The 16468-nt window shown below is 36.6% G+C and overlaps 1 protein-coding gene across 4 annotated transcripts in view; it reads left to right on the forward strand.

Annotated features, from left to right (window-relative positions):
- SLC38A9 (solute carrier family 38 member 9) overlaps positions 1-16468 on the forward strand; it is a 100767-nt gene that overhangs the window by 59160 nt on the left and 25139 nt on the right. For 3 of the 4 annotated variants that reach the window (XR_014294287.1, XM_082623784.1, XM_082623786.1), the window contains 3 exons: positions 2353-2412; positions 5033-5227; positions 7744-7851. Coding sequence is in view for 3 of the 4 variants with exons in the window: in XM_082623784.1 (XP_082479910.1) it covers positions 2353-2412; positions 5033-5227; positions 7744-7851 (363 nt within the window). In the remaining variant the exon portion in view is untranslated. The remainder of the gene's footprint in view (positions 1-2352; positions 2413-5032; positions 5228-7743; positions 7852-16468) is intronic. The other variant, XM_082623785.1, reaches the window with a different exon arrangement.

The raw sequence follows: 16468 nt of genomic DNA on the forward strand, positions 1-16468 counted from the left end.
TCTATCTTTCTGTGAATGTGGTTTTCCTTCCACAGGCTGCAGATTTGTAGTTTTTCTTTCTTCTCGTGATATAGTTTTTAATTATAAAAAATTCAGATTATTTTTTGCTGTTATAATAAAAGAACCTAATTTTTTAATATTTATCTTGAATCTAGTCAGTGTGTTGAACTCTTATTGCTTATAATTTTGTAGATTCACTTTCGATTTTCTATTTAGGTAGTTATGTCATCCATGAATAGTGAAAAGTTCTTCCTCTCTAGTTATTATTTTTTGAATGATTCATATCTATATGCATACATTTATATTTAATGTGTACATACATACATATATACACACAGGCACATGCACACACATGTATATATGTTTACTTATATACACATATAGATATATTTATCTTTTTTTAAACTGTAAAGTTGCATGGATGCAGTGCTGGTAGACATCCTTATATTGTTCCTGAGCAAATCTTTCTAATGTTTCACCATTACATATTGCATTAGTTGTAGGATCAAAGGGTTGTATCCTTTAGGAATTCAGAGATGTTCTAGCCTATTTTTTTCTTAAGCATTTTTATTAATGTGTGCTGGATTTTATTAAATATTTAATCTACATCTCTTGAAATGATTGTAAAGCTTTTCTCCTTTAAATTGTTAATATGGAGAATTAAGTGAATACATTTTATAATATTTAAATCATACTTATATTCTGGGACAAACTTAAATTAGTTTGTAAGTCATGATGTATATTTTAAATTTTCTTACTGGATTCAGTTTACTTTTGGGAGGAGTAGGAGTAATGTTTTATTTAGAACTTTTGTGTCTCTTCATAAGAGATAGTGGCGTAGATTTTTTCTTTCTCATACTGTCCTCATTGAGCCTTGATGTATTAGGGCTGCTATAACAAATTACCATAAACTGTTTGGCTTTAAACAAGAGAAATTTGTTCTCTCCCACAGTCCTGGAAACTAGAAGTCCAAAATCAAAATACCTGTAGGGCTCTCTGCTCCCTCTGAAGCCTTTAGGGAAGAAGGCTTTCTTGCCTCTTTCTAGTTTCTGATGATCGACTGCTGGCAGTCTTTGGTATTCCTTGAGTTGTAGGTGTATCACTCCAATTTCGGCTTCTGCCTTCACATGGCCATCTCCCCTCAGTGTCTCTGTGTCCAAAATTTCCTGTTCTTACTAAAGACACCAGTCACTAAATTTAGGGCCTATCCTAATCCAGTATAACCTAATGTTAACTTGATTATCTCTACATAGAGTCTGTTTTCAAGTATGGTCACATTCTAAGTTTCCTGATGGACATGGATTTGGGGAGAATACTGTTCAGCCCAGTATACTTGGTATCAAGGTTTTACTAGCGTTATGTAAGTCTTTGGCACCAGGAATTCCTTAAAGATTCATAACTTCCGATCTTAAATCACTAATAAGCCCTGGAGATAACTGTAAAAACCTAGAGCACTAGACTACTTCTTTCATTCTGTCTTGAGAGGTGTACAATGGAGATGAATAATTCACATATTTAACTTACTTTACAATGGAGATGAATAATTCTTATATTTAACTTACTTTTATATAACTTACAATATAATTCACATATTTAATGTACAATGGAGATGAATAATTCACATATTTAACTTACTCCAGCATTTTTTACCATCCTATTTTTAAGTTTTACATTACTTTTATTAATGCTTACTAAGGTTATAAAAGGTTAACATCAAACAGAATAAAGTAAATTCCCTCAGGCAAGTAAAAACATATTCTTTACCCATTCTCTCATTCACTGTAGAATGACATGAATGCTCAGGTATCTGCAATAGCTTTTTGTTTTGCTACTTCTTTTAGTATTACTTAATGGTGCTTGTGAGCAATAATTACTATATAGCCTTCAGTTTATAATAGCACGTCCTATACTTTGTAAAAATTTTAAGTGATTTTCCAGATAAACTCAGCTGTTATGAGTACTTGGCTTTACCTCTTTTGCAGACTTTAGAACTTTATTATATAAGATGTAACTATACTTATATAAATTAGTGTCCGTATAGGTAAAAAATTGTGCACACTGTCTTTATTCCAGGGCTTTTAACTAAATTCAGCCTTGTGAGTAGTTTTTTTAAAAAATCTTCAGTCATGTAAAACACAGTGGGACTGTGACACCAATGACATTGTTCCTGTAAGTAGAGAAAGCTGAAGAAGGTAAAGCTATGTTAACAGTGAAGTAGCCTTTGTTCAGTGTACTAGGTAATATTACCACACAGTAGATCTTAAAAGATTTTTATAGGTAAAAGACTTTAGAGGGTGATTGATTTAGCATCTTTCATTCAGTATTAAACTATATTTTCCCCTTAATTTTTAGACTTTATTCATCACATTAATGACACAGATGCTATACTGAGCACCAACGATAGCAACCCTGGTAAGTAGTTTGGAACTGAAAGTTTGGCTTGTTTATTTATTCATCACCTTGCTTCAAAAATGATTTAATGTAGAACCTATAACTTTATTTTAGGTAAATGAACAGCATAAAATGATTATGTTAAGTTAAGTAAGCCACTGTTAAATTGTTGGCAGTCAGTATGTTCAAAAAAAAAAAACTACAAAATTTTGTGTTAATGTGAGCTAAACAATATTTAGTTCATATTATTCAATTCACAGTTATAGCTCACATCTATAGTATCCATATTTGCCTATGATCAATACACATTTTGAAGAACCTATATCACTGCTAATTGTTTTGGAAGTCTAGAACCATAGTTCTCAGTTTGTTAACTTAGTTTTAGACATTTATTGTTTTAGTTAGTAGTATTTAAGATATACAAATCTGTGGCCTAAATTTCCTAATAATGAACCAAGGTTAGTAAATACAGAAAAATAAAGATTTGTCCAAAAAAACCCTTAATTTCTTAGAAAAGTTTCTTTTAATTAATTTATTAAAAATAAACGTTTGTGGCCTATGGGTTTATCCAATATGGCAGTCATAGGAAAAGTGAATAGAAAAGCTAACATAACCTGGTTAACAGTGTAACTAACATCACCTAAAGCTTTTATGTGTTTAAGTTTCAGAGATACTGAATTCATAGCATTTTGATGGAGGTACACATTGATCACTAAGAGGACAATTCATTCAATGCATATTTATTAAGCCTATTACCTGTGAGGAACTGTTCTAGGCTCTGGGATATAATGGACAGACAAGAGTTTCTCCTCTCATAAAGTGTACATTCCCATGTTTTCTATTCAGTGTCTTGTTTTACCCCTTGATTAAACTGATTAACCTGTCATTTATTAACACTAGAAAATGAGTGAAGTATCAGCTTTTATTTCTGTGAACACACACACACACACTTTTCAATAATTATACTAAAGTATTTTAGTATAATTTAAACATATATCTCTTGCACCCTATTCCTTACCTCAGAATTTTCAAAAGACCAAGTAACATACTTGTCTTAAAAGAGAAATTCATTTTACTATAGCTATTCTGAAATCAATTGATAAAACTAGTTTATTAATATCTAATAGGATTTCTTCACTAGAGTTCATTGTTGAGTTCATAAATATCACAATTACAGTGATAATTTGGAGAGCACCATCAGCAAAGTCAGTTTAGTTTGCATAGTGATATGTTGATAGTAGCACTTCTTGATTTATTTTGAACAGTGTATTAAATAGAGTGTGAAACAATCTGTCTCAGTTAATATTAAAAATTACAGCTCACATTTGTTGGATACTTACTGTGTGCAGGCATTGTTCTAAATATTTTACAGCAACTCCATAAGGTAGATCTTTTCTCTCATTTTCTGTGCAGAAACGAAGGTACAGAGAAGTTAGTGACTTGCCCAAGTTTACATAACTATTAAGTGACAGAGTCGAGATTCTTTATTCAGTCAATATACTTCCATAGCCTGTGCTCTTTACCACTGTAATTATTAGCACAGTTATTAGCACAAAAATTCAAGTTAATTTACTTCTCTCCAGAGCATAGAAGAAAAATGTGCATGTTAAAGTGCTAAGAAAAAAGGTGAAAGAAAGTTGTTTGGCTTTGTGGTATGCGAAATGACGGATAGAGAATAAAATTGTTTGTCAGCATTTTTCACTAGCATTAAACATTCTTTACAAAGAGCTGATTATTAGAAAAAGTACTATTATGAAACTAGAAACACAGTGAGGATGATTTGTATTCTCTCTGCTAACAGAAGATCAGCGTTAGGAAAAATATGTTTTACTCGCTTCCCAGTTCTCTGCATATCATCTGGGCTCTTAAGCTGCTACAAGGTGTGATAAACGTCCAGGACAGTTACTCTGGATTGCTGGAATTCAAGATTCTTAAGCTATAAGCAATAATTAGATTTTGGCAATACCATGGCAGATGTTTTGATGGTGTCCACTTTTTATTCCAAACCCAGAGATTTTGTTTATTGTTAGAAGAAACCTGTTCTTTGGCTTTTGTGTAGGTTATTAGCACAGTGAACAATTACCTGTATGATATTTCTTATATTATTATATAAATAGGATCAAATATCATCCAACCCAGTATTTTCTCTCTAGCAATTGGACCAAAGGATATTTGGTAGGATAATTTTATAATTTCCAGTAGAAATTAAGGCTATACCTCAAAATTTTCTAACATTCTCCTACCTTTAATTATTTATAGGTAAAAGGTTTCTAATATAACTATATATAAAATAGATAACAAGGACCTACTGTATAGCACAGGGAACTGTATTCAATATCTTGTAATAACCTATTATGGAAAAGAATCTGAAAAATAATATATAAATATATAAATAACTGAATCACATTGTTGTATACCTGAAACTAACACAACACTGTAAATCAACTATACTTCAATAAAAATAAATAATAAAAATAAAAAAGGTTCCTAATATATCTAAATATAACCCTCTATTTTTTTCTAGAAAGAAGAAACTTAGCATTCATGGTAAAAATTGAGGTTGGCAGAACAAGTGTCAGTCTTGGGATAGTCATTTTCTGTTCTTTGTTGCTTTCTCTAATCTATTGCTTCCCTATTGCAGTGATTTGTCCAAGTGCCATGAGTGGTAACCATCCTGACAATGGCTCTATGATTTTCTACACCAATGACTCGGGACTCCAGCAGTTTGAAAAGTGGTGGAATAAGTCCAAGACAGTGCCCTTTTACCTCGTGGGGCTCCTCCTGCCACTGCTTAATTTCAAATCTCCTTCATTTTTTTCAAAATTTAATATCCTAGGTAAGCCAAGGCACTGTGTTATAGAGCCTCTGTGTAGTAGAATACATGCTGGATTCTGTGGAAATATGGTCTGACTGGGGAAATATCAATACTTACCTTCCAGGCCTGTTCATCTATGTTTAATTTATTCATGCATATGTTACCCTGCTTTTTGGTTTTCTTTATGGAGTTTGGAAGAGAGAAAAATATAGGTGGGCTCTTCCCTGGCAGTCCAGTGGTTAAGACTTCACCTTGCAGTGCAGGGGGAGCAGGTTCAGCCCCTGGTGGGGGAGCTAAGATCCTACATGCCTCGCAGCCAAAAAACTAAAACATAAAACAGAAACAGTACTGTAACAAATTCAATAAAGACTTTAAAAGTGGTCCATATCAAAAAAATATTAAAAAAAAAAAGAAAAATATAGATGACCATTTCAAGTCCAAGTCCCTTTTCAAGATGAGTTGCTGGGTGCATTAAAAAAAAAAAAAAAGGACTTACCTGGTGGCACAGTGGATAAGACTCTGTGCTCCCAGTGCAGGGGGCCTGGGTTTGATCCCTGGTCAGAGAACTAGATCCCATATGCATGCTGCAACTGAGAGTTTGCATGCCACAACTAAGGAGCCCTCAAGCTGCAGCTAAGGAGCCCAACTCCCACAGCTAAGACCCGGTTCAACCAAATTAAAAAAAAGAAAAAAAAGGATGAGTTGCTGGGGTTTCCATTCTATCCTTACTGAACAACTATTCCTCATTTCCTCTAAGAGAACAGCTAGAGGAAGTAGACTAAGATTTTAGCAGGAGAGATCCAAAGTGGATATTTTAGGAATTTCTCAATTCTAAGGGTTGGAAATATTATAACTTACTAAGGGAGGTTATGGAATATTTTTTTCCTACAGTATCTGTTTAAGAGTGTAGCACAAAATTATCGCTTGACTTTCAACCTGGGATATTGTTCTCTAGCTGAAGCTCCTTAGGTTTATTCTGCTTCTGCTCTCTTCCTCTGTGCTTTTTCTTTCTTAGAACACTATTGCCTCCTTAAAGGAACAGACTTATTTTTGTGAGACCTGTTTTAGAAAAGGAACCCGTATGAAAGCTCAGATCTGGTTAACTAAAGACAAGGATATCATTCATAAAGAATTGATAACCTAAATAGATAATAGGATTTCACCTCCTCCCTATAGTTCTGACCTCTTGGTAGGCGGCCTAGAGTATGAAATAATTAGATTACTCATCACATCAAGGAGGTGGCTTTGGGTTTTCAGAAGACCAAAGGAGGAGGTAAGGATATTTCTCTATACCTCTGCCTCACAACAGGATTCACTGTAAGACTGACTACCACAGACACACACAGAAAATGAAGAGTTGTGGTTATATAAGCTTTAGCCTCTTGTATTCATCCTTTCTGAATCAGCTAACCTCCAAACCCACAGTAGAGCTTATATAGCTCATTTGTGGTTTCCTGATTTGCTTGCCGACCTTCCCATGGAACAGATCTTTAAAAGTTAGCATGTAAACTTATAGAAGAATTTGCTCAGTTGGGCAAAACAATCACTAGGCTTCTAACCAGGTTGATTATTCTCTACCTCCCTAAGGATATTTTTCTTTTGCACTTTTTCTTGGTACTTTCCCTTTTAAAACTACATATAGCTTCTTTAGAGAAATTAGAGTCTAATTCCTCTAGAAACCTTTCTGGATTTCTTGACTCTACTTCATAATGACTGGACTTAATTCCTTAAATCCTCTAACATCTAGACTACTAAAAAATCCTGAAATTCTGAATGCCCACTTTACCCTGCATAAAGTGGGCATTTACTTTACACAGTGAATGGAATCTGGAATCTTTCCATCTAGCAGGTAGTACTGCTAAATCAAAAGTTCATCTAGATAGTAGATCAGACTGTTCATGGATTATGTGGCTTATTGCCTTTCTCAAATAAGTTTATGATCCACATTGACTACTTTTCTTTCTTTACTTTCTTTCTTATACTAAATATTTTGACAGACTTTTCCAACTTATTGACTGTCTCTCATACTTTTTTTTAAGTTAATTTTACTCGTTCCTTTTCATTTTTAAATTTTTTATTTATTTCTTTTTTTTTTGGCCACGCCACACAGCTTGCGGGATCTTGAAGTTCCCCGACCAGCAATTGAACCTGCGCTCTCAGCAGTGAAAGCGAGAAGTCCTAACCACTGGACCGCCAGGGAATTCCCCTCTAATACTTTCAATACAAAGAATAAGAGTCAGTTTCAGGTTGTTTTTTCTCTCCTATGTAACCTTACAATTTTTTAATGGACTCTGCATGTATCTTCCACTAAACTCAGCTCGTAAGTTCTTCTTAGGCCTACTACATAGTTTTTTGCTTTGTTTTTTGATATCTCACATAGCTTGTTTCTGTTCTTTAGATCTTACCTGGGTTTTAGTGAGTATAAGCAACAAAGGTAATAATTTTCTAAACTACGCTGAGAATGTAGAAACAAAACTTGATTTTGAAATAGTCTGTAAAACAAAGTTGATAAATGGTTTCTGAATTTTTCCTTACAGGCACAGTGTCCGTTCTCTACTTGATTTTTCTTGTCACCTTGAAGGCTATCCGCTTGGGATTTCATTTGGAGTTTCATTGGTTTACACCAACAGAATTTTTTGTCCCAGGTGAGCTATTTGTCCCAAGTAAAGAATTAATAAATTATAATAATGTGATCTTCAGTTAACTATTGTTACTATAAAACATGTATTGGTAGATTTTATGATGAACGCTTTTATTAATGCTGTTAAGCTAAAAACAGGAGTACAGTTGAAATTACTGTGGTTTTCTTGCAGTTAGGGATAACCAGTACCCTTTGTCATTTCTACTTGGGAGTTAAAGTCACAATGCAATTGAAGGATCAAGATCTCATTCTCTAGACTGTCTCTGAGGAAACATACCCCTAGAATTTCAGAGACTTAGAACATAGTCAGTGATAAATATATGTGGATAGTACTGGTAATTAACATCATTGTTCCCCTTATGGGTTTTTTTCTTTTAGTATTGCTGTTTTTCAGGCTAATTAGGATGGTGATTATTAAGTGTTCTTTCCCACCTTTTTTTCCCCCCATGGCTATAACTTGGCAATTTCTTAAGTTTCACCCAAATTTAGAGGATGTTGGACATGATAGAAGCACCATGAAGCAATGAATGGATAATGCTAAATGAAGAGACAGACTAGAAAATGGAAGTAACTATTACACTCGTATCTTAAAAACGAATAATAAGGGGAAAGTAGTACAAAATTCTGATGTTGGTTTAGAAAGACTGCTTTCTTTCCAATCTTCAACTGTTGATTCTGGCAGTCTAGAATTCAAATCTCTATTCAGTTTCTGGTGTTAGTCTCTAAAACCTGCAAATATAGTTGTCTACCACCCTTTTGTTTCTTTTGTTACAACATTCCTGAGTTTTCCAGGTGTGCTGAGTTGGTGGTCATTGGAAGATGTTATTTATGTTATCACGGTTACTTGTTTTCAGATCATCTGGCTGCATCAGCTTTGATTTTTTTAAGTTTCTATTAGAAGCCCACAAAGACTAAAAAGTCAGTGTAAATTCAGGATAAAGGAAGTACTAGGGCTTGCAAGGCATCTTCTCTCACAGATTGTATTTAAAATTGGACAGTGATGAGAATGGCAACTTTAAGCTAGTTCTTCCATTGATTAATAAAAATAGTCTAGGATATTATGTTCTAAAAGTAGATCCATATTGACTTATATTGAGACTTAGTGATAAACATTTCTGCTAATGATAGGACATTAGAGATAAATATGGGAGAAGTGGAGAGTATAAATTGTTATTTAAAAGATAGAAAAGGGAATAAACCTAAATAGATATCAAGCCATTTATTTCACTTTACTTCATTTCTAAATGATATGAGGGGAGAATCATGAGGACTAAAAGAGGTTCATGTAAATACTTGTGGTCCTGAAATTATTGTAATTGAAGAATTTCTAAAGAAAGAAAATATGTCATAAATCTTTTTCAGTAAAGGCTAATTAAAAATCAGAGAATTGGGGGCTTCCCTGGTGGCGCAGTGGTTGGGAGTCCGCCTGCCGATGCAGGGGACATGGGTTCGTGCCCCGGTCCGCGAGGATCCCACATGCCGCGGAGCGGCTGGGCCCGTGAGCCATGGCCGCTGAGCCTGCGCGTCCGGAGCCTGTGCTCCGCAGCGGGAGAGGCCACGACAGTGAGAGGCCCACGTACCGCAAAAAAACCAAAAAAAAAAATCAGAGAATTGGAGGGTGTGAATCTTTACCATCCTGATGAAGAATTCTCATAAACTTCTAGTTCTAATTGAATCTTTATGTACTCTTGTTTCTAAAAAGTTATTTTTCAGTTCGGTAAATCCCATCACCCTCTTCCCAGGTAATTGGAAAAATAATGAGAAAAACCTACTCATGTATTTCGTCCTATCCTTTCCTGCCTCCTCAGGGACTTCACTTTTGCAGTTACTCTTTCTTTTTTTAATCATGTATCATCAGATTTTTCCTACTGAACTATTCCTTCCAGTATACAAACCTATTTCCCAATCTAAAAACAAAAACTCATATGACCCCACATTCTCCTCTAGCTATTGTTTCCCTTTAAAGAAAAACTCTTTGTAAGAGTTGTCTGTGCTCACTGTCTCCACTTCTCCTTCCATTTTGCCTTGAACTCACTTCTGTTAGACTTTTGCTCCAGTCACTCCACTGACTGATGACCAATGACTGCATCCTTCCAAACTCAATGACCAAATCTCACACCTCTTCTTACTCAACCTGTCAGCAGCATGGGGCACATTTTTTCACTCCTTCCATCTTAAAATACTTTCTTTATTTAACTTCTAAAACCCTATTCTCTCTTGATTCTTCTACATAACTGTTCCTTCTCATATCTCTGACCTCTAAATGATAGAGTCATCCAGGGTTTAGTACACAAACTCCTCTTCTCTCTACCTTTATTCCCTAAATAATGCCATCTAGCCACCATGCTATATGGTGACTAGTCCCAATTTTTTTTATCTCTGGCCCAGATCTCTCCACTGAAATCCATACTCATATATCTACCTGCCCCTTCTACATCTCCACTTGGATGTCCATTTTGTATACTTAATTTCCAAAAATCAGATACTTGTTTTCTTCCTCCTCCACCCCCTCCCAACAGCCTGCTTAACCTGCTCTTCTCCCAGGCTTCTCATTCTCAGAAAATGGTAGCTCCAGTTTACCACTTGATCAGGCCAAACACTTTGGAGTCATACTTGACTGTTCTTTCTTTCCATCCCCCATATCTGCACAGTCTATTTTCTACTTGTAAAATAAATTGAGAATCTGACTACTTCTACCATTTCCACCGAAAAGAATTATGTTAAGCTTCTAATCTCTCAGCCAGATTATTGCAGTAGCCTCATAACTAGTCTCACTGTTTCCACTGTCTCCTCCATAGTCTGTTCTACACCTAGCAGATGGAGTGGTGTTTGTTTGTTTTTTTTCTTTTTTTTTTTTTTGCGGTATGCGGGCCTCTCACTGTTGTGGCCTCTCCCGTTGCAGAGCACAGTCTCCGGACGCGCAGGCTCAGCGGCCATGGCTCACGGGCTCAGCCGCTTCGCGGCATGTGGGATCTTCCCACACTGGGGCACGAACCCGCGTCCCCTGCATCGGCAGGCGGACTCTCAACCACTGAGCCACCAGGGAAGCCCTGGTGTTTTTGAAACAACCTTCAAAAGCCTCTAGTGGTTTCCCAACTCATTCAGAATAATAAAGGCAAGTCTTTATCATAGTCCACAGGCCCTATATGATCTGACTCCTGGCTTCCTCTTTTATTTCATCCCCTATTACTTTCCCACTCATTCAGTCCACTCAAACCACACTGTCTTCCTTGCTGTTCCACAAAAATGCCAAGCACACTCCTAGGTCAGAATCTTTGCACTTAGGATTCCCTGTACATGAAATGTTGTTGTCTTTTTCTCAGGTATCTACATGGTTGGTATTGTTAGAGAGGTCTTCCCTGACTTCCTGCCCATTCTCACACCTCCTTCTTGTTCCTTATTTTCTTTAGAGCCCTCATCACTACCAAATCTTATATGCAGGTATCCCTGGTCATCTAAATCTATTAAGTTCTTGATTCTGACTAGTTGGAATATTGAGGCATATCTGTTATTCTAATCAACTTAGCTCCTGAGTTTCAGATAAAAAGTAGCAGACGTTAAGATAACAAGAGACTTACCTAGAACTGTTCCCAAATCTGTTTGGTTCTTGAATTCGAGTAGTGAAAGTTCAGATGGTAAGAAATATCTGTATTATTTTTTTTACCTGTGTATCTGTCTCCCTTAACTAGAATGTTAGCTCTCTGAGAAAAGAAATGTTTTTTTTTGTTTTTTTATACTTCTCTATTAACTACTGTGTCCCCAAGGCCTATAATACTTCTGGCATATAATGAGTGCTCAATAAATAATTATTGAGAGTAAATGTGTTTATATCCACTCCTTTCTAAATCCCATTAAAACATTTACATTAAAAAAATAAAAGTAAAAAACAAGCACAAAGAGACTCTATAGAAGAGACAATAGCAAATGAGAGAGAGCAACAGATTTTTAGAAGCTCGAAAACTGATACATGGTTGGTAACTGACAGCAAAGCAGAGAAAGCTGAAATGTAAGTACCTGTAGAGAGGAGGCCAGTTTGAACTACACAATTCTTGAAAGCCTGAGTGTTTGGAGAAAACTGGTTAACTCTGAAAGCAAGGGTAAGGAGAAGGGCTTAAAATGGGAGAATTCCTTGAAGGTGTATATCAGGAATAATTAGCTATAATCTATCCCCTTTCCCTCTTCAACCTAGCAAGAGATGGAAGAAACTAAATCAGGCACTCTCTGGACTCGGGTTTGCCAAATACAGCAGAAGGGTAGGAATAAGCCTCTAGTCTGAAAACAGGTTAAGTGAAAGCATATATGCTGAATGGTGAGACCATACCCCACTGTCTACCCCTCCAATTCTCTTTTCTTTATTCCTTGGTTCCCAGAATGCTGATAGCATAGGATAATAGAGGATTCTTCTCAGGAGAAACTAAGCCCAAGAGGAAAGACCTAGAGTCTCAGATATTCGGGTTCTACCAAAGAAATGGCAGGTACCTTGCTTGTATCAGACCATTTAGATGTCCACTAAGTATGCATTTTTTTTAGTGCTTCACTTTTAAATATAAACAAACATACAAAGAGCACTAGATATTTGTGGAAGACCTCTTAGATAAAAATAAAACAAGAGGGCTTCCCTGGTGGCGCAGTGGTTGAGAGTCCGCCTGCCGATGCAGGGGACACGGGTTCGTGCCCCGGTCTGGGAAGATCCCACATGCCACGGAGTGGCTGGGCCCGTGAGCCATGGCTGCTGAGCCTGCGCATCCGGAGCCTGTGCTCCGCAACAGGAGAGGCCACAACAGTGAGAGGCCCGCATGCTGCAAAAAATAAATAAATAAAATAAAATAAAATAAAATAAAACAAGACAGATAAAAAAGGGGACCTCCCTTGTGCTGCAGTGGTTAAGACTCCATGCTCCCAATGCAGGGGTTCCGGGTTCTATCCCTGGCCAGGAACCTAGATCCCACATGCATGCCGCAACCAAGAGTTCACATGCCACAACTAAGGAGCCTGCCTGCTGCAACGAAGACCCGGCACAACCAAATAAATAAATAAATATTTTTAAAAAAGAAAGATTAAAAAAGGAACTTAAAGGGAAAAATAATAAGAAGGAACAAAAGCAAATTCCAAAAAATTACATCCTCAAAGTAACAAAAGACAGTGATATCCATGAAACAATATTTGGATGCCAAGCAAGGAAGGAAAAATGGGGAGTTGATCTTGGAAATAAAATAACGTAATAGAAATTAAGAATTCAAAGAAAATTTGGAAGATAAAGCTAACTTCCCCAAAAGACTAGAAATTATGGATGGGTGGATGGATGGATAGTTAGAAAGAAGGAAGGAAGGGAGGGAGAGAAAGAGGGAGGGATGGAGGGAGGAAGGAAAAAAATAAATAGGACAGAAAAGATGAGAAAATAGATAATTAATTCAGGTGGCCCAATATCCAGCTAAAAACAGTTTCATAGAGAAGAAAGGAAATGAAGGTGAGGAAATTATCAAAGAAATAATTTAAGAAATTTCCCCAGAACTGAAGAGCATGTGTTTCTAGATGTAAGGGCCCAAAATGCCCAGCATTGTGAATAAGACCCACACCAAAGCTCATCATTATGAAATTTTACAACACCAGGGATAAAGAGAAGGGCTTTCAGGGACAAAGGACAAGTCTGGACAAAAGGTCTGGAATCAGAATAGTATCAGCCGTTTTAACAACAACTCTGAAAGTTAGAAGACAATAGAAGTGTCATCAAAGGTCTCAGAATAAATTATTTTAACTTAAAATTCTGAATCCCACCACACTCTCATTCAACTGTTAGAGTACAATAAAGGTATTTTCAGAAAGTAAAGTCTTACAAAATTTTCACAAGCTGAACAAACCAGATAACCAGCACCCAGATCAAAACCAGAAATTACTAGCACCCCAGAAGTCCCTCTCATTCTCCCTACCAATTGCTGTCTCCCTGCAGAGATAACCACCTGTTCTAACTTCTAACCCCAAAGATTAATTTTGTCTGTTTTTTTGACTGACTATAATTGGAATATACAGTATGTATTCTTTTGTGTCTGGCTTCTTCCAATCAACATTATATTGTGATATTGAGCCATATTGTTGTGTGTACTTGTAGTTTATTCATTCTCATTAGTATTTCATTTTATAACTATACCACAATTTATCTTTTTCCTATTAAGGGACGTTTGAGTAGTCTCCAGTTTGCGACCATTATGTTTATTGTAGCACTCTTCATTCTCTTACATATCTTTTGGTGAACATATATGCCTGCTTTCTCTTGAGTATAAACCTAGGAGTGGAATTGGTAGGTCAAAGGGTATGCATATATTCTACTTTTGCAGATATTGCCAGTCAGCTTTCCAAAATGGTTGTACCAATTTACGTCCATAACCGCAGTGTTTGAGTGTTCTAGTTGTTCCACGTCTTCATCCATCAACACTTTTGTTTTCTTTTTCATCTAGCCTTGCTGGTGGGTGTGTAGTGGTACTGTGCTTTTAATTTGCATTTCCCTGATGGCTAATGAAGTTAACACCTTTTTATATGTTCATTGCCAATTTGGCTTACCTCTTGTCAAGTGCCTTTTCAAGTCTTTTGCCCATTTTCTATTTTTTTTCATATTGATTTATAGGAGTTCTTTTTACTTTCTAAGTACCTGTCTTATATATTCAATTATCTTCTCCCCCTCTGCTTACTTCCTTTCTTTTTTTTTTTTGTTTTTTTGTTTTTTGCGATACGTGGGCCTCTCACTGTTGTGGCCTCTCCCATTGCGGAGCACAGGCTCCGGACGCGCAGGCCCAGCGGCCATGGCTCACCGGCCCAGCCGCTCCGCAGCATGTGGGATCCTCCCGGAACAGGGCACGAACCCGTGTCCCCTGCATTGGCAGGCAGACCCTTCCACTGCGCCACCAGGGAAGCCCCACTTCCTTTCTTAATATGACTTCTCAGAGGAATAAAGTAGGCAGTTTGAGAATGATTGGAGGTTTGGGGCTTCTTTAAAACCACTTTGTGAAGGAATCTGTCTTATTTAATTTACTACACATTGATCATGGTATAAATGTCTGGGTTCTTTAAAAGACATATTTTTCGTACAAAAACTTGTACACGAATGTTCATAGCAGCAATATTCATAGTAGTCAAAAGGTGGAAACAATCCAAATATCTATCACTGATGAATGGATACATAAATGTGGTATATCCGTACAATGGAATATTATTTGGCAATAGAAAGGAGTAAGGTATTGTGGTGATGGTTGTACAACTCTGGGAATATTCTAAAAACTTTTAACTGTACACTTTAAACGGGTGAAAGGTATGTAAATTATATCTCAATAGAGCTGTTAAAGATAATCTTAGGTTTTCAAGAAATTTACTCAGTTTTTGTTGGTTAATTGGAAAAAGCTGGATATTCACTCACTCTAATTTGACAAGTTAGAAACAACAGTGGTATCACCTGCCTTAATTAGAGAAGACTCAACTAACAAGTTGCTTCACAAGGCATCTTAGAAGTAATAGACGTTGAGTGCTCCAGAAGACAGGAAAGATCAGCTAAATTGAAAAGAGCTTCTCGAAAACTAGTAAATCTTAGCAAAAAGCAAAATCATTCTGAAGAATCGTTTAAAGTAGAACATTGACCACTTTCATGGCCAAGAGTCCTTTATTATGAAAATAAATGAACGCCTCTGATTATGTGTCATGCATTGTCCACAAAGACATGGCCCCCTGCCGTTCAGGAGCTCGCAGTTGAGCTGTAAGACTGCTTTGTGAATTAATGATCACAGTATGAAGATACACAAGAGACATAGTAGTATAGAGGAATTGCATGTGAATAAGAATTAGGAATCAGAGAAATGTTCTAAATAAGAGTATTTTAAGGCCAAAAGGAGTTCTTTAAATGAAGCATTGGAGGAATGGGTTTATGCCAGGTCAAGGGATCAATATGTTTAAGAAACAGTTAAGGCCTGAGCTACCATGACCCATTTAGGAAATTACAAGAATTTGGATGGCTGAAGTGAAAGAATACTTATTGGTGAAGTAATAGGAGACACGGATAAAGAGGCAAAGGCCAGATCATGAAGAGTCTTCTATTTTAAGCTAGAAATAACTCTGGTTGGCTATGAGACCTTCCTTCTCCCTTATTTGGGATTGGCTGAACTAAGAGTTAGGCTTCTGTGTCCCTAGGTCAATAAGGTAGAGGAAGAGTAGTCCTATAATTCCCTGCCTACAAATAGGATTCATAATGGCGCTGCTACAGTCAGATACCACCCTCATAAAAGGTAAGTTGAGGTCAGAGGTGCTGTAGCCTCTTTGGATCAACAGAATCCGTAGAAAAGCAATGATGGTGAAAACACTGTTAGGACCTTGGGACATCGCCAAAGCATTGCTGACACGGCAATTCAGAGATGGGTGATGACTGATTCCATGCCCAAATCCCATCTCACTGTCTGCTTTCTTAGACAACTTCCAATATCGGTAAGCAGCCATCAAAACGGAGTTAGAAGTACAAGAAATTTTGTAGGGGAGCATTTGTGAAAGAGAGGAGGGTGAGCTGGAGTAGGTAGCTACATCAGACCACATTGTAGCTCAAATCTACAAAAAGGAGAAAAGGAAAGAAGGAGGATTGGGTAGGAATA

Source organism: Mesoplodon mirus (assembly GCF_964341445.2).
Source record: "Mesoplodon mirus genome assembly, chromosome: 5".
Lineage (NCBI taxonomy): Eukaryota > Metazoa > Chordata > Mammalia > Artiodactyla > Ziphiidae > Mesoplodon > Mesoplodon mirus.